A 22500-nucleotide genomic window follows, 5' to 3' on the forward strand; every position below is an offset into this window, starting at 1 on the left:
GAAGAAGAAGAAGAAGAAGAAGGAGAAGAAAAGAAGAAGAAGAAGAAGAAGAAGAAGAAGAAGAAGAAGAAGAAGAAGAAGAAGAAGAAGGAGAAGAAAAAGAAGAAGAAGAAGAAAAGGAAGAAGAAGAAGAAGAAGAAGAAAAGGAAGAAGAAGAAGAAGAAGAAAGAAGAAGAAGAAGAAGGAGGAAAGAAGAAGACAAGAAGAAGAAGAAAAAAAGAAGAAGAAGGAAGGAGAAGAGAAAAGAAGGAAGAAGAAAGAGAAGAAGAAGAAGAAGAAGAAAAAAGGGGGGGAAAAGGGGAAAGGGGAAAGAAGAGAAGAAGAAGAAAAAAGAAGGGAAAAGGAAGAAGAAGGGGGGGGGGAAAAAAAAAAACCCCCCCCCCCCCCCAAAAAAAAAAAAAAAAAAAAAAAAAAAAAAAAAAAAAAAAAGAAAAAGAAAAAAGAAAAAAAAGAAAAAAGAAGAAAAAAAAGAAGAAGGGAAGAAGAAAAGAAAAAGAAAAAAAAAAAAGAAAAAAAGAAGAAGAAGAAAGAAAAAGAAAAAAACGAAAGGAAAAGGAAAAGGAAAAAAAAGAAGAGAAGAAGGGAAAAAGAAAAGAAGAAGAAGAAAAAGAAAAAGAAAGAAGAAGAAGAAAGAAGAAGGAGAAGAAGAAGGGAAAAAGGAAAAGAAGAAAAGGAAGAGGAAGAAAAGAAGAAAAAAGAAGAAGAAGAAAGAAAAAGAAAAGAAAAGGGGGAAAGGGAAAAGGGAAAAAGAAAGAAGGAGAAGAAGAAGAAGAACCAAAGAAAGGAGAAGAGAAAGAAGAAGAAAGAAGAAGAAGAGGAAGAGGAGAAGAAAAAGAAGGAAAAAAAAGAAGAAGTAGAAGAAGAAAGGAGAGGAAGTAAAAGAAAAAGAAAAAGAAAAGAAGAAGAAATGAAAAAAAGGAAAAAGAAAAAAAAAAAAGGAAAAAAAAAAGAAGAAAAGAAAAGAAGAAAGATTTAATTAAAACTGTTTACAAGTTTAATCGAAGTTTTACCTAACCTGAATCCCGCTTTGCTGCACGCTTAAAAATTTTTCCCGAAAATACGCCGGGGCAAAAAAACGCTCTCCAAAAATTTTTTTAACTTTGGGCAAAAAGTTTCCCGAAAACGGCAAAAAAAAACCCCCCCATTTTATCGAATTATTTTTTTCTCTCTTCTTCTTAAAAAAAACAAAAAAAAAAAAAAAATAACTACTCGGAGACGTTACTTCTTCCTCTTCTTCTTCTTAAAAAAAAAAAAAAAAAAAAAAAAAATCACATCACTCCATATTCATCTCCAAAACAAAACACAACAAAAACAAAATAAAACAACAACAACAACAACAACAACAAGAAAAGCCCTTATTACACCGAGACACCTTCTGAACCGCGACAAATTCCCAGAAATCTCAGACCGTTCCAGTAATGATATTCCGAATCGACGGTAATCGAAACTCTCTCTCCTAAAGTGTCGGAGAAAAGCGGGGTCACGTCAGGTCAGCGACGCAGCTGCGATCGTACAGTTCAAATGTTGATTTCGGGGGTTGCAAACCGTGCAACAAAGGGCGTATTTCACGTTACGCCGGATGAGTGAATGGATTCTCTGAGGGAGTTGCAGAGAGGATGGGGGGGGGGGGAGGAGGAGGAGGAAAGGGGAGGGAGTGGGGAGAGAGTGAGTTGCGGAGAGGAAAGGAGGTGGGGGTGGGGAGGGAAAGGGGAGGGAAGGGAGGGAGGGAGGGGGGGTGGAGGGAGGGAGGGCGGGAAAGGGGAGGGAGGGAGAGGGGGGGGGGGGGAAGCAAGAGGTCGTCAGGAAGGGAGGAATGAAAAAAAGAGAGGTAGAAAGGGAAGGAAGGGAGGGAGAGGTAGAAAGGGAGAGGGAAGAGGGAGAGACAAGATGGGAGAGAGGAGAGGGACGGAAATGAGAGAATGAGAGAAGGAAAGGCAGGGGAGATAGAGATTGAAAAGGAGGGAGGGAGGAGCGGAGGGAATGGAGGGAAGATAAGGAGGGAAGAAGAGGGAAAGTGAGGGAAGGAGAGGGGTGAATGACAGGGAAGGAGAGGGAAAGTGAGGGAAGCAGGAGAAGAAAGGGGGCGGAGAGATAGAAAGAATAGAAGAAGGAAGGCAAAAGATAGAAAAAGGGTGGGGAGATCACGAGAGGAGAGAGAGAGAAAGAGAGAGAGAGAGAGAGAGAGAGAGAGAGAGAGAGAGAGAGAGAGAGAGAGAGAGAGAGAGAGAGAGAGAGAGAGACAAAGAATAGAACGAGGAATGAGTAACACATTTCCTAAAACAATTAATCAAACTCAAAGGAGGTTAAAAAAACGCGAAAGAAAACTTACTTGGCAAGAAAAGACAGACAAAAAGAAAGAAAACACTGATTAACGCCCAAAGAAAATAGAAGTCAATTATATGAACTTGAATCTAATTCGCACCGCGCCAGCTGTCTGCCATTCGTTGTACGAATAAGACTGATTGACCCGATATTGTTCACGTGAGCGAAACCCGGTGCTTTGGAGGAAGAGGTTTATGAACTATACGAATCTTTCATGAACGTATTCGCACTGCAGCCTCACATCTTCCAGTTGTGCGCATAAATCAAGTTTTACCTGCTGCTATGCCCGTGGGCAAGAATGGCTCCCTCGAATGGAAACATCAGTTGTTTATAACCCTCACCCTACATCTCCTTTTAGGACTCGAGGAGCTACAATCCTTGTATCTGCTGTGCGAATAAGAGGAAGAGATAAGAAAAACAACAACAACTCTTGTCTGCTGTGCGAATGAAACGGAGAGATAAAAAACAAAAAAACAAAAATAACTCTTATCTGCTGCATGATCAAGAAAAAAGACAAAAAAAAAAAAAAAAACCCTGCGAAACAAGAGAGAAGAAAACAGACCTGCCACGATCCAGGTGAGCGAAGCAGGAGGGTTCGAATCGCTCGTTTCGCAGGTGAGCGAGAAGGTCGAACCCGCCTCCACTTCGGACACGCCGGTGATGGTCACGGAGGCTGGAGCGTCTGCGGTGACAGGAAGGGGAAGCGATGAGTGAACATTAATTAAATCTTTTTGCTGCCAATAAATAGATAAAATCGATATATAAAGAACTGATATATAAATAAATATATAAAGTAAAAAAAAGAAAGAAAGAAAAAAAGAAAAAATATATATAGATAGATAGATACATAAGTAAACATATAAAGAACTGATGGTAAAGTATTTATTTGGATATATAAAAGGAATCATCATGATAACATAACGTGAGCATTTTATTTAGGGTATAATAATTTCTGATGTGGAGCGATGGATGTGGTATTTAAGGCTATTTGTTGATAAAAATATATATAAAATACTTTCCTGGATAGATAAAATGGTTCGTCGTGAATTTCCTTGAGATTAACTATGGGTAATTAAGCCTCTATATTAATTGATATAAAAAAATAATTATTTTGATAGATAATAGAAATGTTAGCTGAAGTGAGTATTTTATTCAGAGTAATACGGAAAGAGAGGCATTTTAACAAGGCAGTAAAAGGTGAAAATAGTAAATATGATTAGCACTGAGAAAACACGAGAAGATGATGCGTATTTAACATGTGATGCCAAGAGGGTGATGAAAATAATGGGAATGAGAAGAGAATTGTAAAGCAGTTTAACAGGAACAGAATTTAAAAGATGATGGTGATGGTTAACGAATGAAATTAGAAAGATCAAGTTGAGGATTTAAGTATGTATATAAGAATCATGACATTAACATTTGTGAAGTAAAGAGATAGAGATCAGAACGTAATATTGAAAGAATAGAAGGGGAGAGGAAGATTAAGAATAAGAATAGAGGAAATTATAAGAAAAGCAGTAAAAATGTTTACATAGCTGACATTTTCATATCATAATAATCTTTATATCACTGAGCCTCGCACTCAGTTGTTAAAGAAATATTAAAGAAAAAGTGATGCTAGAACGTACATTTGACAATAATACTAATAAACACTTTGAACTTTATACACATTCTTGAAAATATACTTAACATTCTTAGGAAAAGTGGATTATCATTCCAAAGGATTTTCTGTATCACTCTCTTTTAAAGGGATCATTTATCTTTATTACTTTTCTACTTCTTCTATTTCCGGAAGAAGATAAGAGGATTGAGAGTACAAAGAATTATATCCCGGGATTTCCTGAAGATCAAGAAAATAGACAAGGAATATTCAGGGGAAAAGAATCACGCCGTTGGCAACGCTTCTCGTGAGTGGAAGCTTCGCAGGTTTCGGGTCCCGCGAAGAGGAGAGAAAGGGAAAAGCAAAGAACGGAGAGAGAGAGAGAGAGAGAGAGAGAGAGGAGAGAGAGAGAGAGAGAGGAGAGAGAGAGAGAGAGGAAAGAAGAGAGAAAGAGAAAAAGAGAGAGAGAGAGAGGAGAAAAGAGAGAGAGATGAGTGAGTGAGTGAGTGGTTTAGAGAGAGAGAGAGAGAGAGGGGAGAGAGAGAGAGAGAAAAGAGAGAGAAGAGAGAGAGAGAGAGAGAGAGGCGAGAGTGAGAGAGAGTGAGAGAGAGAGGAGGAGAGAGAGGAGAGAGAGAGAGAGAGGGGAGGGAGAGAGAGAGAGAGAGAGAGAAAAGAGAGAGAGAGAGAGAGGAGAGAGAGAGAGAGAGGAGAGAGGGAAGAGAGAGAAGAGAGAGAGAGAGAGAGAGAGAGAGAGAGAGAGAGAGAGAGAGAGAAACACGTGTCAGGAAATGACAACGGAAAGTGTTCTTTTTAAAATGTTTCTATAGTTTATTTATTTCCTATTCTTCTTACTTATCAGATTAATGGAAAATGTCTAAATTCTCTAAGGCTTGCTTAACAAACAAGCATCCGAAAATAAGGAGATTGTCTCTCGCGATGATGGTAATTCTGAGAACACCTTCTTTTTTTTTTTCTTTTTGATCGTCTCGGCGCCTGGTTTTGCGCGGGAAAGTTTGAATCTCAATTTTCAAACGACTCGGATAAAAAAGTTTTTTTTTTTTGTATTTTGTTTTGTTTCTGATGCGGTTTTATGAGAACGTTTCTCAGACTTTTGAAAATTATATTATTAATGTACCACTTCGTAAAAAAGAGAAAACCGCTGAGAAGTGAGTTAAAATGATTTTGAAATGAATTAAAGAAAGTTTGTTACAATAATTGAGAATTTGGCTAAAAGTGATACCTTAGTGTTGTTATTATTGTGGTTTTGTTCTTGTTATTATTGTGGTTTTGTTCTTGTTATTATTGTTGTTATTCTTGTTACTGTCAATTTGTTATTTTGTTATTCTTCTTATTCTTAGTCACATTGTTCTTGTTATTTTCGTTATTGTCGATTTGTTGTTATTTTTTGTTATTCTTCACATTCTTTTTGTTCTCATCATTATCTTTATTGTCAATTTGTTATTCTTATTATCATTCTTAGCATTATTCTTACTGTACTTATCATTATCGTTACTGAAACTTTCTATTAAATTCTGTAATTTTTCTTGTTCTTATTATTACCATATTTTTTCTTTGCTCGAATATCAGGATCTTACCAGATCTCGGTCAGAAACGCACAGTACGCGGTGAATTCCATCTCTCTCTCTCTTTTCCTCTTTGTCTGTCTCCCTCTTTCTGTTTGTCTCTCTCTCTCTCTCTCTATCTCTCTCTCAGAGGCCCTCCCCCCTATCTCTCTCTCTGTCTCTGTCCCCCTCTCTGTCTCTGTCTCCTCCCCCCCTCTCTCTCTGTCTCTGACTCCCCCCCTCTCTTTCTCTCTCTCTCTCTCTTTCTCTCCCACTCCCTCTCCCTCTTCCCTTTCCCCTCTCCCTTTTCCCTCTCCCTTTTCCCTCTCCTCCCCCTCTCCCTCTCCCTCTCCCACTCCTCTCCCTCTCCCTTTCCCACTCCCTCTCCCTTCCCCCTTTTTTCCTCTCCCTTCCCTCTCCCGAAGAGTCCTCTTCCTCTCCCTTTCCCGCTCTTTCCCTCTCCCTCCCCTCTCCTCTCTCCTCTCCCTCTTCCCTCGCCCTACCCTCTCCCTTCTCTCCCTCTTCCTCTCCCTCTCCCTCTCCCTTTCCCAATCCGCTCTTTCCACTCCCCTCCCTATCCCTCTCCCTCTCCCTCTCCCTATCCCTCTCCCTCTCCCTCTTCCTCTCCCTCTTCCTCTCCCTGCCCCTCTCCCTCGGTGTCCAATTAAATACAGTAAAATGATGATAAGGATTAATCATGTTTCTAATCCTTTCGAGAGACAAAAACGCCTGTCCTTCCTGAGCATTTCCCCTCCGCCCTTCCACCTTCGCATTCAAGAACTGAGCTGAGAAGTTGGAGGAAATACTCGATGTAAAGATCAACGTATTTATAAGAAAAAGGGGTGTAGAGAAATACGCAATAAAAGAGATGCAAATGAAGAGATATATGAAAGAACAGAAACGTGGGAGAAGAGAAGAGAAGAGAAGGGTGATAGCGATTTTGTAAAAGAGGTTTTGTGATGATTATGATCGTGGTGATGAGGAAATGATAATATTTTGGAAGAATAAGCTTCCGTGGTGATGACGATGTGATGATAAAAAAGTGATGATGATAGAGAAGGAAAGAGAAGAGAGAAAATCATGTTAACTCATACCAAACGTAGGAACAACAAATAGAGAGAAAAGAAAACAAAGAAAGGAGAAAATCGGTAGAAATATTATCACAGAAGGAAAAAAAAAGGAGAAAAATGCAGCTCATTCCTTTATTCATGAAGAATGTGATGATAAGAAAGAAAGAAAGAAAGAAAGAAAAAAAAATCGTACTGACTGTGCCGATAATAAAGGGCGAAAGAGAGAAAAAAATACTGTGCCGATAAAAATAAATGAATAGATAAATAAATGAATAAATAAAGGTCAAAACTAATAAAATAAATAAATAAATAAAGAGAGAAAGAAAGGAAAAAACGAATAAAACAGATAAATAGATAAATAAATAAATAAATGAGAAAACTAAGAATATAAACAAATAAATAGATGAATAAATGAATAAACTAAGAAAATAAACCAATAAAGAAAAAAAGAAAGAAAGGAGAAAACTAATAAAGTAAATAAATAAAGGAGAAAGTTAATAAAACAAACAAATAAATAAAGAAATAAAGAAAGGAGAAAACTAACAAAACAAATGAATAAAAAAGAGAGAAAGAAAGGATAAAACAAACAAATAAACAAACAAATAAATAGATAAAAGAGAAAAATAATAAAACAAATAGATAATCAAATAAATAAACAGGAGAAAAAACCAATGAAAGAGAAAATAAAATAAGCAAATAAAGAGAAAAAAAGGCGAAAAGTAATAAAACAAATAAACAAAGAAAGAGAGAAAGAAAGGAGGAAGCCAATAAAATAAACAAAGAAAGAGAGAAAGAAAGGAGGAAGCCAATAGAATAAGCAAAGAAAGAGAGAAAGAAAGGAGGAAGCCAATAGAATAAGCAAAGAAAGAGAGAAAGAAAGGAGGAAGACAATAGAATAAGCGAATAAAGAGAGAAAGAAAGGAGGAAGCCAATAGAATAAGCAAAGAAAGAGAGAAAGAAAGGAGGATGCCAATAGAATAAGCAAAGAAAGAGAGAAAGAAAGGAGGAAGCCAATAGGATGAGCAGATGAAGAGAACGGGCGACGGGGCCTGACTCACAGTAGACGGTGAGCGTGACGTTGGCGACGAGCGAGCGGTCCATGACGTCATTGGTGACGCTGCACTCGTACACGGCGCCGTCCTCGTCCGCCGTGACCGCCAGCTCGTGCGCGTTGGTGACGCCGGCGCCGTCCGCGATGGAGGTGTCGTCCACCAGCGTCCCCCGCCGGTACCACAGCACCCACGCCCTCGGGTTGCCGCCCTTCACGTGGCAGCTGAGCGTGCGGCGCTCCCCGGCGCGCAGCACGTCGCCCGAGGCGTAGCCGCTGATGGCGGGCGGCCCCGGCGGGTCTGCGGGCGGAGGGAGGGCGGGTGAGAGGGGCGGGGCGGGAGGGGGAGGGAGGGAGGGAGGGAGGGTGAGAGGGGCGGGGGGCGGTGGGGAGGGGGAGGGCAGGGAAGAGGGCGGGATGAGAGGGGCGGGTGGGTGGGGAGGGATGGCGGGGGAGGGGAAATGGCGGTGAGAGGGGCGGGGCGTGAGGTGAGGGAGGGAGGGAGGTGCGGGGGTTGAGAGGGGCGGGGGCGGGGGAGGAGTGCGGGGGTCGGGGGGGGCTGCGGGGAGGGGGGCTGGGGGAGAGGGGGGCGGGCCGGGGGAGGGGGGGAAGTGAAGGAGGGAGGGCGTGTGAGAGGGGCGGCGTGGGGGGCGGGAGGGGGGGGGGGGTGCAGGAGGAGGGAGGGAGGGAGGGGCGGGTGAGGTGAGTGTGATTGGTGCCGGGGGGATTTAGGGAGTGTGGGTGGGGGAAGGGAGGGCGGGTGGGTGAGGCGAGCGTGGCATGGCAAGTGATAGGGGCGGGGGCGGGGTGGGGAGGAGGGGGATGGGATGGATGGAGGGAGGGAGGGTGAGAGGGGGGGGCGTGGCCGCGGGTAGGAGGGCGGGGGCGGTTGAGGGCGGGGGGGGGAGAGAGGGGGCGTGGGCGGGGAGTTGTGGGGGAGGGCTGCGTGTTGAGGGGGCAGGGGGAGAAGGTGGCACTCGGATGGGCGTCGAGGCCACGCAGGACGGAGGCAGGGGTGGGGGGGAGGGGGGTTAATGGACACAGGCGAGGGTGAAGCTGCTGCCGATGGCTTCCGCTTCATTAATGTCCGGTTATGGCAGTCGTGAAATAATTAGGCGTGATTTTTCCCAAAAAGAACCCAAAAACAAGAAACAAAAAAAACCAGACCACCAAAAACCCCACCACAAGAAGGGACTGAGACTTTGCGAACATGCACGCGCCTCTCAGTGTAAGTGTCATTGTGATGTAGTATGTTAATATGTTATGTCAATTACGCTTCTCAATCTCTCTCTCTCTCTCTCTCTCTCTCTCTCTTTCTCTCTCTCTCTCCCTCTTCTCTCTCTCTCTCGTCTCTCACTTTCTCTCTCTCCTCTCTCTCTCCTCTCTCGCGCGCTCTCTCTCTCCTCTCTCTCTCTCTCTCTCTCTCTCTCTCTCTCTCTCCTCTCTTCTCGCTCTCTCTCTCTCTTCTTCTTCCTTTCTTCTCTCTCTCTCTCTCTCTCTCTCTCATCTTCTTCTTCTTCTTCTTCTCTCTTCCTGTCTGTCGTCTGTTCTGTCTGTCTGTCTGTCTGTCTTCTGTCTGTCTGTCTGTCTGTCTGTCTCTCTCGCGTCTCATCTTCTCCTCTCTCCTCATCCAACTCTCTCTCTCTCTCTCTCTCTTCTCTCTCTCGTCCTCTCTCTCTCTCTTCTCTTCTTCATCTCTTCTCTGTCTCTCTCTCTCATCTCTCTCTCTCTCCACGCTCTCTCTCTCTCTCTCTCTCCTGTCTCTCTCTCTCTCTCTCCTTCTCTTTCTCTCTCTCCTTACTCCCTTCTCTCTCTCTCTCTCTCTCTCTCTCTCTCTCTCTGCTTCCTCTTATCTCTCTCTCGTCTCTCTCTCTTCCGCTCTCTCTCGCATCTCTCTCTCCTCCTCTCCCTCTCTCCTCTCTCTCTTCTCTCTCCTCTCTCTCTCTTTCTCTCTTCGTCTCTCTCTCTCTTTTCTCCTTCTCCTCTCTCTCTCTCATCTCTCTCTTCTCTCTTCTCTCTCTTCTCATCGCTTTACTCCCTTCTCCTCTCTCCGTCTCTCTCCTCTCTCTCTCTCCTCCTCATCTCTCTCTCTCTCTCTTCTTCCTCTATTCTCTCTCTCTCTCTCTCTCTCTCTCTTCTCTCACTCTCTCTCTCTCTCTCTTCTCTCTCTCTCTCTCTCTCCTCACGATGCTATCATCTCTCCTCTCTCGTCTCTCGCTCATCGTCACTCTCATCTCTCTCTCTCTCTATCTCTCTCCTCTCTCTTAATCCTTCCCTCCCTTTCCCTGTACCTTCTTCCCTAAGTTAACCTTCAATGGCTACCCAGTATCAACGTAGTTATTAATAAATTTTCATACAGGTTTTCCTCCCAGAAGACTAATTATTTTTCAGAACAATCTAATCAAACACCGACCTCGCTAAAGCCACATAGAAAATTAGTAAAAATTCATATCAATCGACGTAATTACGGTAACAGGATTGCGTGAATTATATATTGTGTCTTAATGGTATTAGGGTTTCGCTTTTAGCTTTATTATGTGGAAGAGTGAATTGCCGTCAGTCAGTGGTTGCGAGCGGTGATTGTTGCACTGTATCCACTTGTCGCGCGGTACAATCACCGATCTTCTGGCTGTGACTGTGGTTAGCGGCGTGGCTTTATCCCCAGGCGATGGAATCCACCGAGGGGCGTGCGGCGTTGAAAGTAGTGTTGGGGGACCTTTCTGTTGTGAGGGAGAGGGGGAGAGGGAGTGGGAGTGGGAGTGGGAGAGGGAGAGGGAGAGGGAGGAGAGAGAGAGAGAGAGAGAGATAGATAAGAAGAGAGAGAGAGAGAGGAGTAGATAGAGAGAGAGAGATGAGAGTAAGAAGGACAGAGCTCGATAGATAGAGAGAGAGAGCGAGAGCTAGGAGAGGACTAGCAACGCTAACAAGAAAGACCGATAGAGAAGAAAAAGAGGAAAAGTAGATAAAGATAGCAAGAGACAGGTTGACAGACAGACAGAAAGAGGGAGACAAAGAGAGAGAGAAGATGGCATTCACCGCGCCCTTCTGCGTGGCCCTAAGCGTCCCGCGAGGAGGACCTTCTGCATCGGTCCCTGTCATGTACTCGGTTCGCGTCGATAAGTATCAAGGGTTTGATCAGTTCCCTTTAGTCACATACAGGAAAGATGTCCTCTAAGACGCGATTCTTTTTTTATTTTGACAAGAACCTTATTCTAGATTAAGAAAGGAAGCAAAATAACCGTTTAGGATTAACGTCTGGGATCAGCTGATTTCTCAACGACGTCAGTATATTAAGGGAATGTAAGCAGAATCTCAACAGGTCGTATATCAGGTGAGAAATATTCGGTTTACTGTGAATAAAATGTGTAATACTTTCTAGTCGTAACAAGACTTTGTGATAAGTCGTTGGGAGAAGGAAGATCACAAAGCTTACAAGGAAGTTAATACAAGGGATGGATTTAAGAACAAAAACTCAGCATCATTATGATTATTAAGATGTTATTCACATATTCCTGCTCCTGAACTGAACGTCGACTGATATAACTTTCCGTTCATTCAAATCTAACTTTAAAAGTTAGGATAAGCTGTAAGTGACATATACAAGTTCACATTTGGATTAACAGAAGTAAATATATCCCTACAGTTAACGCGTGTTTCATAGACGACCGAACGGCCTCTCAATGCCCGGAATAATGTCAGCCAATCGCAGGCTCGTGGAAGCTTTTCTTTTTCTTTTTCCTCTTTCGGGGAAAAGTTCGAGGCCCTTGGCGGGATCGAAGAGAGGCGGTCGCAGATCCATCCGCACTCGATTTGCGACCGAAGCGACTGCGGCTGCGAGTCCCGATCTCGGTTCAAGAAACGTTTTTCTCTGCGACTCGAAAAAAACGTCATTTATCTTAGTCAGCCAATCAGAGGCGTGCTCTCAAAATGCGTCCGCCAATCACCGCTCAGTAATTTCATCACGGAGCACGCGCGTTTTCTCTCAAAGGCATGGCGAGACCGACGTTTTCCTCGTTTCCGTCTTAAAGGGATAATCAGATTAAATCTCCCTCTACTAAAAACATCTTTGTTGATTGAGTCAGATCATGTGTTGGCATGAGATATATTAAAAGGGCAAACACGTAAAACAACTTAAATAAATTCTGACTCGACCTGTTCTTGGCTAAATCGAATTATTTGCAGGAAAAATGATGTTTCTTGTGACGCCTGATTATATCGCAACTATTTTAGCCTAGAACAATGCACGTCTGCTTTATCTGGCGTATCTTCCTAACACGCCGACTCAAAACACCCTACTTGATTGCATTTTAAGGAGAGGACAAAGCTGTCACTGATCTGCCTCTAAAATATGATGACAGCACGCTTAGCACAATGGTGTTATCGGTCCTCAAATGTCTATATATCCCGTAAAATAAAACAAAGGAGAATGTTATACCTCTGATGGGTTTTTACATTACAAACCCAAATCTAATTGAAACGGGTTGTGATCTGTGATAGAAAGCCTACACACTATCATAAGAAAATACGTGGCATTAACTTAACCTTGTAAAGTACAACCCCAATAGTGGTCGAGTGTTAGCCGCAACCTCCGTGCCATTTGGTGCTCTGGCAAAGGCCACCAATTACTCCCCCTCCCCCCCTTCTCTCTCTCTCCTTATTCCGGCGAAATGGAGCTTTGCACGAACTCTACTCTATCTTGGCTTATTTATGACTTTCCGTTATTTCTCTCTCAGTCCTTTTTATGGTTATTGTTATTTTTTGTTTATTAGAGAAAGCTAGTAGGAGCGATGGTTTTTCATAACAAAGTAGATCCTTTACTTCCGGCTCGAGGGTTTTGCGATAGGTCTGATGTCGCAAGACGCTTCTTGGATACGTCTTTCTCTCTCTCTCTCTCTCCCTCTCTCTCTCTCTCTCTCTCTCTCTCTCTCCATTCTGTCTCTCTCTCTCGTCTCTCTCCGATCTCTCGCTCTCGTCATCGTCTCTCTCTCCCTCTTGTCTGTCTATCCATCTCTCTCTCTCTCCTCCCTCTTGTCTGTCTACCATCCTCTCTCTCTCTCTCTGCTCCCGGTCCATCCTCTCATCTCTTCTCGTCTGCTCTCTCTCTCTCGTCTCTCTCTCTCTCTCTCCAGTCCACCTCCACTCGCTCTTCGATCCCTCTCTCTCTCTCTTTGTTTGTCTATCCATCTCTCTCTCTCTCTCTCTCTTGTTTGTCTATCCAACTCTCTCTCTCTTTCCCTCTTGTCTGTCTATCCATCTCTCTCTTTCTCTCTCTCTCCCTCTCTCTCTCTCTCTCCTACTCCCACTCACTATCTGGCTCCCTATTTCTCACTCCCACGTCATTGATCAAACACACACCCACACATCCACACGTCCGACCCCCCCCCCACACACACATCAGCACACCCACATACCAACATACTCCACCCACACAAACACACACGCTCACATACCCACTCACACAGTCACAAACACACACACAAAACACACACACACACACACAACACACACACAACACACACACACACACACCCGCCCGACCACTCACACACACGCCCAACACACACATAACCCCCTCCCCCCATCTACACCCCCGTCCCCCTCCTGACTTACGCAAGACCGAGAGCGTGATGGAGGCCATGAGGGCGGTGGGGGAGGCGCTGAGGGTGGGGTGGAGGGCCTGGCACGAGAAGTCCCTCCCGTCGTCCTCCGGTTGGGCCGTCACCTCCAGCTGGCTCCGGAGGCTCCAGCGGCGGGGCAGGGCCGACGCCTCCACCTGGTCCTCCTGCAGGGCTGGAAAGAGGAAGCAGGAGGCTCGTGAGGGAGAAGGAGGCTGGAGAGGGAGGGAGGGAGGGAGGAGGAGGGAGGGAGGGAGGGGGAAGAGGGCTTGTGAGGGAGGGGAATGAGGGAAGAAAAGGGAGACTTGCGAGGGAGAGAGGGAGAAGGAAGCTTGTGAGGGAGAGGGGGAAAAGGGGTCTTGTGAAGGAGGGAGGGAGAAAGAAAGAGACTTGTGAAGGAGAGAGGGAGAGGGAGGTTTATGAGCGAGGGAAGGAGAGAAGGAGAAGGAGACTTGTGAGGGAGTGGGGGAGGGAAAGGAGACATGAGGGAGAGGGGAAGAAGGAGGCTCATGAGGGAGTGAGTGAGGGAGTGAGGGACGGAGCAGGAGACTTATGAGTGAGTGAGTGAGACAGAGGGAGACTTGTGAGGGAGGGAGAGCGAAGTTTGTGAGGCAAAGTTTTTTTTATTGAATATTATTAAATTGAAGAGAGGTTAAGAGTGATTGGTTCGACATAAAAGAGATTGGGAGACCACTGGCAGACGGGTGATAAAGGATCTCTGAACTTCTAAAGGAAAATGATAAGGAAAGGCAAAAATATAGATTATATATATATATATATATATATATATATATATATATATATAAATATATATATAATATATAATATATATATATATTTGTGACATAAAAAAGCCAAGGAAAAGGAGATTATTAGAAATTCTAGATAACAGATTTAGTATAAAACTATATGGCTGATTTTCCTTACAAATAGAAATATCATAACCTGCTGTAATATATGTATTTATATTATGTATTAGACCAATTGTACTTATATTACAATGTTTTTCTCTCTTCTTTTCCTGCCCTCTTAGTAATACTGTGAACATATATCGTTTCCTAAATACCGTCTTAAGTCACGCACAAAAAGAAACATATTTCTTATGCTAATATATAATTATCCGGAAAAATGTACAAAGTAATAGTTAGGATATGTGAGGGTCATGATATCATATATATATATATATATATATATATATATATATATATATATATCTCTATAATATATATATATATAGATCTATATATATATATATCTATATATCTATATATAAATACGACAGGGGGAAGAAGAATGAGAAGAAGAAGAGAAGGATGAGGAAGAAGAAGAAGAATGAGAAAAAAGAAGAAGAAGAGGAAGAAGGGAAAAGAAGAAAAGAAGAATAACAAGAAGAATGAGAAGAAGAAGAACAAGAGGAAGAAGAAGGGAAAACAAGAAGAAGAAGAAAAAGAAAGAAAGAAAGAAAAAGAAGGAAAGAAAAGACGAAGAAGAAGAAAAAACGAAGAAGAAAAGAGATAAAAAAGACGAAGAAAGACAAAGAAGAAGGAAAAGACACAGAAGAAAAGGAAAAAGGAAAAGAAGAAGAAGAAGAAGAAGAAGAAGACGAAGTAAAATAAGAAGAAAAAGATGAAAAATTTCTAGCTCTTGAGAATATTTTTTTTTTTGGTATTATTTTTCTTTTTTTTCTTTTTCTACTTCTTGGGAATCATTTTCTTTTTATTTTCCCTTTTTCTACTTCCTGGAAATGATTATTATAATCTTTTATATATATATATTTTTTCTAGATTGTTCGAGATTTTAGAAATGATGGTGATGGATGATCATGTCGATGATGGAAATAGTGATTAATTATGCAATTATTTTCAGTATTTTTCCTCCTTAATTACAGAGAATATAATGATCATTATATCGACTTTAAATACTGGTAGTTAACGATTGAATTTTTCTACTGTTGGAATTGTTGCAGACGTTGGTGAAGATGATTCTATCGACGGAGAAAATTGGTGATTAATGACGGAATGATCTTTGGTATTGCATCTTTCCTCTGTCTGTCTGTCTGTCTGTCTCTCTCTCTCTCTCTCTCTCTCTCTCTCTCTTCTCTCTCTCTCTCTCTCTCTTCTCTCTCTCTCTCTCTCTCTCTCTCTCCTAGCCTTTCTTCTTTCCTTTCTTCCTCGCCGTATCTCCCTTCCCCTCTCCCTCATCCCTCATCTCTCATCCTATAGCTCTCGCATCCTCCCTCCCTCCCTCCCTCTCTCTCTCTCTCATCGATCTCATCTCGCTCCTCTCTCTCTCTCTGCTCTCTCTCCTCTCTCTCCCTCTCTCTTCTCTCTCTTCTCCCCCCCCTCTCTCTCTTTTTCGACCCATCTCTAATCTTCCCTCGCCGCCCTCCTTACCACCCTTCTCTTTATTACGTTCTCTTCTCTTCTCCCCGTTCATTTACACTTCTCACTTCTCTTTTCCCTCCCCGCCCCCTCCGAACGCCGGTGAGCCAAGAGAAAGGGTCCGGCCAAGAGGTCTATCTTTAATGCACACAGTGATTAACGAGCGTATAAGCTTCTTTTCCGCTCGTGTAATTATTAAACCATTGACTCTCACCTTTATTAACAAGTCAGCGAATACGGAAGTGTTGCAGAAGTTAATAAAGGGTTTTTGTAGAATAAGCGAGACTGTGACCGCTTTTTTAATATCAAGCAGATAAATAATAATACCCTCGTTGTCGCTCATATACACAAAAGTGGTAATAATCTACAATTTTAGATTGATTTTCACCAGTCGTCGATTTGAAAAAAAACAGTTTTGATATTCCAGATTGAAAATACGTTCCTTGGTGCCTAGTTTAAGCTCGGAATGAGATCCTTCCTTCCTGTGTCTCCTCCCGCCTCTCTCTCTCTTATTATCTTTCTCTCTTCCTTTTATTTTTCCCTTTTCTCTCTCTTTATCTGTGCTATGTGTTGGTAGAGGTCTCGTCTGGCGATCTTGCTGACCCGCGTTCAATCCCCGCGCCGCCACTGGAAGGTAACCCCGGCCCTGCCTTGCACACAGGGGGTAATTTAGATGCAAAACGAAGTCACACCCGTAATAACCATTGTCAGAAATGGAACTAAAATAGATAAATTAAATTATATATATTTTTTATTCGTCATCACCGTCACCATCATCATCAGCAACATTATAATCATCAGTTATCATCATCACCATCATGATAGTCTTTATCATCATGAAGATCATCCTCACACATAGTATACAATTCCTGTTACGAAAGACAAAAAAGTGGGATGATATTCTCCATTAATCAACACTGATATTGGAAACACAATTACCGTTTGGGATGATTAAGACTAATTAAATCCCAATTACAGCAGAATCGTTACAAAATATCACAATCATAATGAAATTGATATCATTTTCGCCGTTAATCAGGGGGACGAAATATAAACGACATTTCACGCGCGACTCGGCGGGAAAATCGTCACACTAACACGAAATTGATTAAGAAAATAAAAGAAAAAAGTTTGGGAATCACTCGTGCCAACTCCGAACTTTACGCCGCTGTGTGTGTGTATTTTGGAACAAGAAAAACAAAAACACACAACGAAGTTCCCAAACTAGAAAAGAAAAAAGAGGGAAAAAAAACGGACAAATAAAACAAAGTCATGTCTGTCTTTACCGGAAAATTCATCTATCGATAGAATTTCTTCCAATAAAAGACAAACGACGAGTTTTTTTTTATTTTTTTTTTTTTTCAGCTTCGTCTGTAACTTAAAGGTCACGATATTTTCCGGAACATCATCATCTGCAACTTTTGCGGATGAATCTGGGATGCTCGGTGCTCGGTGGGGGGGGGGGGTATCGGTTGATGTAGCTGTGTGTGCGTGTGTGTGTGTCTGTCTGTGTGTCTGTTTTTTTCTGTCTGTCTGTCTGGTTTTCTATCAGTCTGTCTGTCTTTCTGTCTCTCTGTTTGTCTGTCTGTTTATTTGTCTGACTATCTATTTTTCTATTTATCTATCTGTTTATCCGTTAGTCTGCCTGTCTATCACTCCATCTGTCTGCCTGTCTATCTATTCATCTATTTCTCTATCTATCTATTTATATACCTATCTATCTGTCTGACTGTCTATCTACTGATATATCTATACTTTGGTCTATATACATATTCATACATAAAACATTCATGTAATATAGATAACAAATAAACAGGTAGATATATAGAAATAGATAAATATATATAGATAGATAGATATAGATATATAAATAGATAGCTAGATAGATAAATAAACAAATAGATAGATAGTAGACAGAAAGATAGATAGAGGACACACATATACTTATCTACCTATTTATCTTTGCTGAAGATAAGAAAAGAAACAGGTGCTTGAGTGGAAGAGATGAAATGCAATAGATTACTGCAACTTGGAAATTAACGATTATTGCAATAACGAAAACACTAAACAAATCGTAAAATCGGATGGAAAATCGGGAGACAGACGAGAGAATGAGAGGAGTCAAAAATGTGGAGGATAGAGGGAGATAGATATAAAGTTAGAGAGAGAGAGAGAGAGATATACAGATGAGAGAGAGAGAGAGAGAGAGAGAGAGGAAGAGAGAGAGGAGAGAGAGGGAAGGAAGAGAGAGAGAGAGAGAGAGAGAGAGAGAGAGAAGAAGAAAGAGAGAGAAAGAGAGAGAGAGAGAGAGAGAGAGAGAGAGAGAGAGAGAGGAGATAGTGAGTGAGAGAAAGAGGGAGAGAAGGAGAGAGAGAAAGAAATAGATAAATAGATAGATAGAAAGATAGATAGATAGATAGAGAGACAGACAGACAGATAGATAGATAGATAGATAGATAGATAGATAGAAAGACCTAGAATATATAGATAGACAGACAGACAGTATAGATAGATAGATAGATAGTATATAGCTAGATAGATGGAGAGAGAGAGAGAGAGAGAGAGAGAGAGAGAGAGAGGAGAGAGAGAGAGAGAGAGAGAGAAGAAAGAGCGTAAGGACGAGCGAGAGAGAAAGAGAAAGCACACACACACACACAGAATGATTAAACATAAGAAACGAAAAAAACACACACACACACACACAAAACAGACAGAGAGAACACCAAAGGACACAACAACAACTTACCCGCCTTAAAGCAAAAAAAAAAAAAAAAAAAAAAAAAAAAATGCATATACCAGACCCGCTTCATCTCCCTTGACGTGGCGCTCACTCACCCGGATCCACCAAGAGGCCACCGCGGAACCACTCGGCCTTGGGCGGCGGTCGAGCGTCAGCTACCAGACACTCGAGGGTCAAGGACGTGCCCGCGGCGACCTGAACCTCCGCCCCGTCGCCCCAGCCCACGATGGTGATGCTCGTGGGCGGCACTGGGAGGGGAGTGGGCGGCGAGGAGGGGGGAGGGAAGGGGAGGGAGGAGGAGAGAGAGAGAGAGAGAGAGAAAGTATTTAGGTTAGTGGGTGAGTGAAGCGAGTGAAATGGGTTTGTCATTGACTAGTGAATTATTAAGTTGGTGAGTAAATTGATGAGTCAGTGAGTAAATCAACGGGAGGGTGAGTGAACAAGGTGAGTAGTTAGTCGAGTGAACGAGTGAACGAACGAGTGATCAACTGACATAAAAAAAAAACGAATTAAGCGGGTAAAATGAGAGAACTAGTGAGTGAGTGAGCGAGTGAGCGAGTGAGTGAGTGAGTGAGTGAGCCAGTGAGCCAGTGAGCGAGTGAGTGAGTGAGTGAGCGAGCGAGTGAGCGAGTGAGTGAGTGAACGAGTAAGTGAGCGAGCGAGTGAGTGAGCGAGTGAGTAAGTGAACGAGTGAACGAGGGTGCAAGTGAGCAGTGTGCTTGACCGACTAAACGAGCGAGTGAGTGAGTGAGTAAATGAATTATTCCGGCGCACACGTCTCCTCAAGCAGGTGCTTCGGGCGGCCTTCTGCTGCTGCCTCCGTCGCTAATTAATGCAAGGGCGCCGAGGGGTCTGGGGGAGGGGGGAGGGGGGCGACCTTCTTTCAATTGCACGGAGAGAGGGAGGGAGATGGATAAAGAGGGAGAAAGGAGAGAGAGAGGAAGAAGATGGAGAGAGAGAGGGAAGGGAAGGAGATGGATAAAGAGGGAGAAAGGAGAGAGAGAGGAAGAAGATGGAGAGAGAGAGGGAGGAGAATGAAGAGGGAGAAGATAGAGAGATAGATAGAGAGAGAGAGAGAAAGAGAGAGAGAGAGAGAGAGAGAGAGAGAGAGAGAGAGAGAAATAGACGGGGCGAAGAGAGAGAGAGATGAGAGAGAGAGAGAGAGAGGAGAGAGAGAGAGAGAAAGAGAAAGAGAAGGAGAGAGAAAAAGAGGAGAGATAGAGAGAAAGAGAAGGGGAGAGAAGAGAGAGTATAGGAGAGAGAGAGAGAGAGAGAGAGAAAGAGAGAGAGAGAGAGAACGGAGAGGGATATAGCGAGAGACCAAGACACGCAAGCAGGTCAACCCCCCCACGCGCGTGCAAACCAGCCCTCGAGCCTCCCGCGCGTGCAAGTCGCTCAGCCAAGTTTGTCTCCTCCTCGAGATAATATGGAAATCGAGATAAAAGTTGGGACATAAAAAGGCTTTTTTTTAGCTGGCTTGTTCATCCCCGGGAAGCAAATTGGACTTTAAGAGTTTGGTGATGCCGGAAAATTATTGAAATATATGAAAGCAGACTGGAATTTATCTCTGAGGAGGCCGCGTCCAATCTAACTTTGTCCTCGTCTTGCGCGGCGGGTCTTCGCACGGGCCGGGGGGGGGGGGGTCCTCTTTCTCTGCGTTTAAGGAAATTTCTGATAAAAAGAGGGAAATTTCTGATAAAAAGAGGGAAATTTCTGATAAAAAGAGGGAAATTTCTGATAAAAAGAGGGAAATTTCTGATAAAAAGAGGGAAATTTCTGATAAAAGAGGGAAATTTCTGATAAAAAGAGGGAAATTTCTGATAAATAGAGGGAAATTTCTGATAAATAGAGGGAAATTTCTGATAAACAGCGGGAAATTTCTGATAAATAGCTTTAAATTTCTGCTAAATATTGGGAAATTTCTGCTGAATAGCTTGAAATTTCTGCTAAATAGCGGGAAAGAGAGATTTGTTTTATTGTAGAAAGTGTATCGATTGTGTGTTAATTATTGTGATAATGATGATAATGATGATAAAAATACTAACAACAACAACAACAACAAGAATGATAATGATAATAACAATGATGATAATGATATTAATGACAATAACATTTATGACAATAATAATGATTCTAGTGGTCCTCATACGATTACTATTAATGATAATAACGATAATGATGACATTAATTAAACAAAAATATATGATTTCATTATCCTGATTATACTTATTCTATTGTTATCAATATTATCATTGTTATAATGATATGCATAAGTAGTTGAATAAAAAGTATGAGTTGATAAGCAAGCGTAGAAATGACAAACAAAACCTCGATAAACAGAGGAATAAACACATAACTTGATAAATGAGGAATTAGAACTATGAATGAGAATGAATGCATGAGTGAGTGAATGAATGAATGAATGAGTGAGTGAATGAAGGAATGAAAGAATGAGAGAATGAATGAATGGATGATGAACAAACGCTTAATGAATAGATAAATTAACATACAGACTGAGAAGAAAGAATGAATGAATAAATAGACATACAGAGTGAATAAACACGTGAATGACAGAGGAGCAAAGTGAATCAAAAATTATTAATAATTTCAACGAGTGAAAATCAATATAAAACTTACCAGCACATAACCATGAATAAAGCGATTAATAAACGCATGGGAAAAGTGAATAAGCAGATGAATAGATAAATACAGAAAATGAATAATCGAATAAATCAACACAAAAATGCAGAAATAAACAATTGAACAACAAAAACAAACAAAGAAAAACAACTGCACATATAACCTTCAGTTCAGAGAATCAATTAATCAGCGAAAGGCATTAACGAAGGGAAGAAGAAAATAGATTATTTGTAATACAAAAGGTATAGATAAACAAACAATCAAAGTAAACAACAATAACACAAAAGCAAACAAAACAAAAACATCTATTCACATAAAATCAGGACATAAGTAAATAGATTAAAGAAATATAAAGGGAAACAAAGCAAGCAAGAAAACAAACAAATAAATAGAGGAAGTGAGAATGGCAAGATAATCAAATAAAACAGATAAACAAAACAAAACAAGTATTCGCACAAAACCATGAGCTTAGTAAGTAAACAGATAAATATTTGAATATATTTACACATTTGAAGAGAAAAAAAACGAGCATCTTGATACGCAAAGGTAAAAAAAAAGGTATTGAAAAAACACGAGTTTAATTTATGAATAAATTGATAAATATACATACAACATGAATAAGAAAACGAGAACAAATGAACAGATGTTCTCAGACCAGTTGCTCGTCCTTGAATTTATCAAAGGTTTAATTAACTTAAACTTTCATCCATAACATAAGCGTCAATATGTTCACGTTAACGCACTAAAATAACGAAACACACTCCATTAACATCAGCATATCGATACTTATCCTATAAATGCAAATTTGAACTAACCTTCGGTAAGCGCATTTCCGGCGCAATTGATCCGAGAGCGAACAGACGCTCACTTTGTTCTTTCGCTTTCAAACAAGCAAAGGGAAGCGTGTAAACAAGGCAAAGACGGACCAGGACACTCACACAGAACGGTGACGTTCGCAGCGGCCCAGATTGGTGGGCTGGCATTGGTGGGTCCGACCTGGCATTGGTACTCGCCGTCCTCGGTTAGGGTGACGCCCGTTATAACGAGGTGGTGCTCCCCTTGGCTCGGGTCTCCGTCGTAGGTATAGCGGGGGTAGCCGGGGACGTGGCGTTCGAATCCTGTAGCGGGGGGAGGAGGGGAAAGGAGGGGTGAGAGAGGGGAAGGGAGAGTGTGGGTGAGTGTTTTGATGGGGTGATGTATGCGGAGAGGGAGATGGAGAAAGAGAGAGTGGAGAGAAGAGAAGAGAGAGAACGAGAGAGAGAGAGAGAGAGAGAGAAGAGAAGAGAAGAGAAGAGAGAGGGAGAGAAGAGAAGAGAGAGAGAGAAGAGAGAGAAGAGAAGAGAAGAAGAGAAGAGAAGAGAAGAGAAGAGAAGAGAGAAGAGAGAGAGAGAGAGAGAGAGAGAGAATGAAATACAGAGAGAGACAAACACAAACAAGCGGGGAAAGAAAATGAGATCTTTAATCGTACGATAATTCCTAAAAACGATATAAAACACGAGGATTACATAAACCACGGCATATA

At 42.0% G+C, this 22500-nt stretch overlaps 1 protein-coding gene across 1 annotated transcript in view; it reads right to left on the reverse strand.

Moving 5' to 3' along the window:
* Positions 1-22500, reverse strand: part of LOC119597122 (nephrin-like) — a 155042-nt gene that overhangs the window by 32977 nt on the left and 99565 nt on the right. The window contains exons 4-8 of the mRNA XM_037946611.1: positions 21917-22096; positions 18434-18586; positions 13213-13392; positions 7613-7903; positions 2885-3004 (exon numbers count right to left, since the gene is read on the reverse strand). Of these exons, the coding sequence (XP_037802539.1) occupies positions 2885-3004; positions 7613-7903; positions 13213-13392; positions 18434-18586; positions 21917-22096 (924 nt within the window). The remainder of the gene's footprint in view (positions 1-2884; positions 3005-7612; positions 7904-13212; positions 13393-18433; positions 18587-21916; positions 22097-22500) is intronic.

The sequence above is a fragment of the Penaeus monodon genome, chromosome 38 (genome assembly GCF_015228065.2).
Source record: "Penaeus monodon isolate SGIC_2016 chromosome 38, NSTDA_Pmon_1, whole genome shotgun sequence".
Classification (NCBI taxonomy): Eukaryota; Metazoa; Arthropoda; class Malacostraca; order Decapoda; family Penaeidae; genus Penaeus; species Penaeus monodon.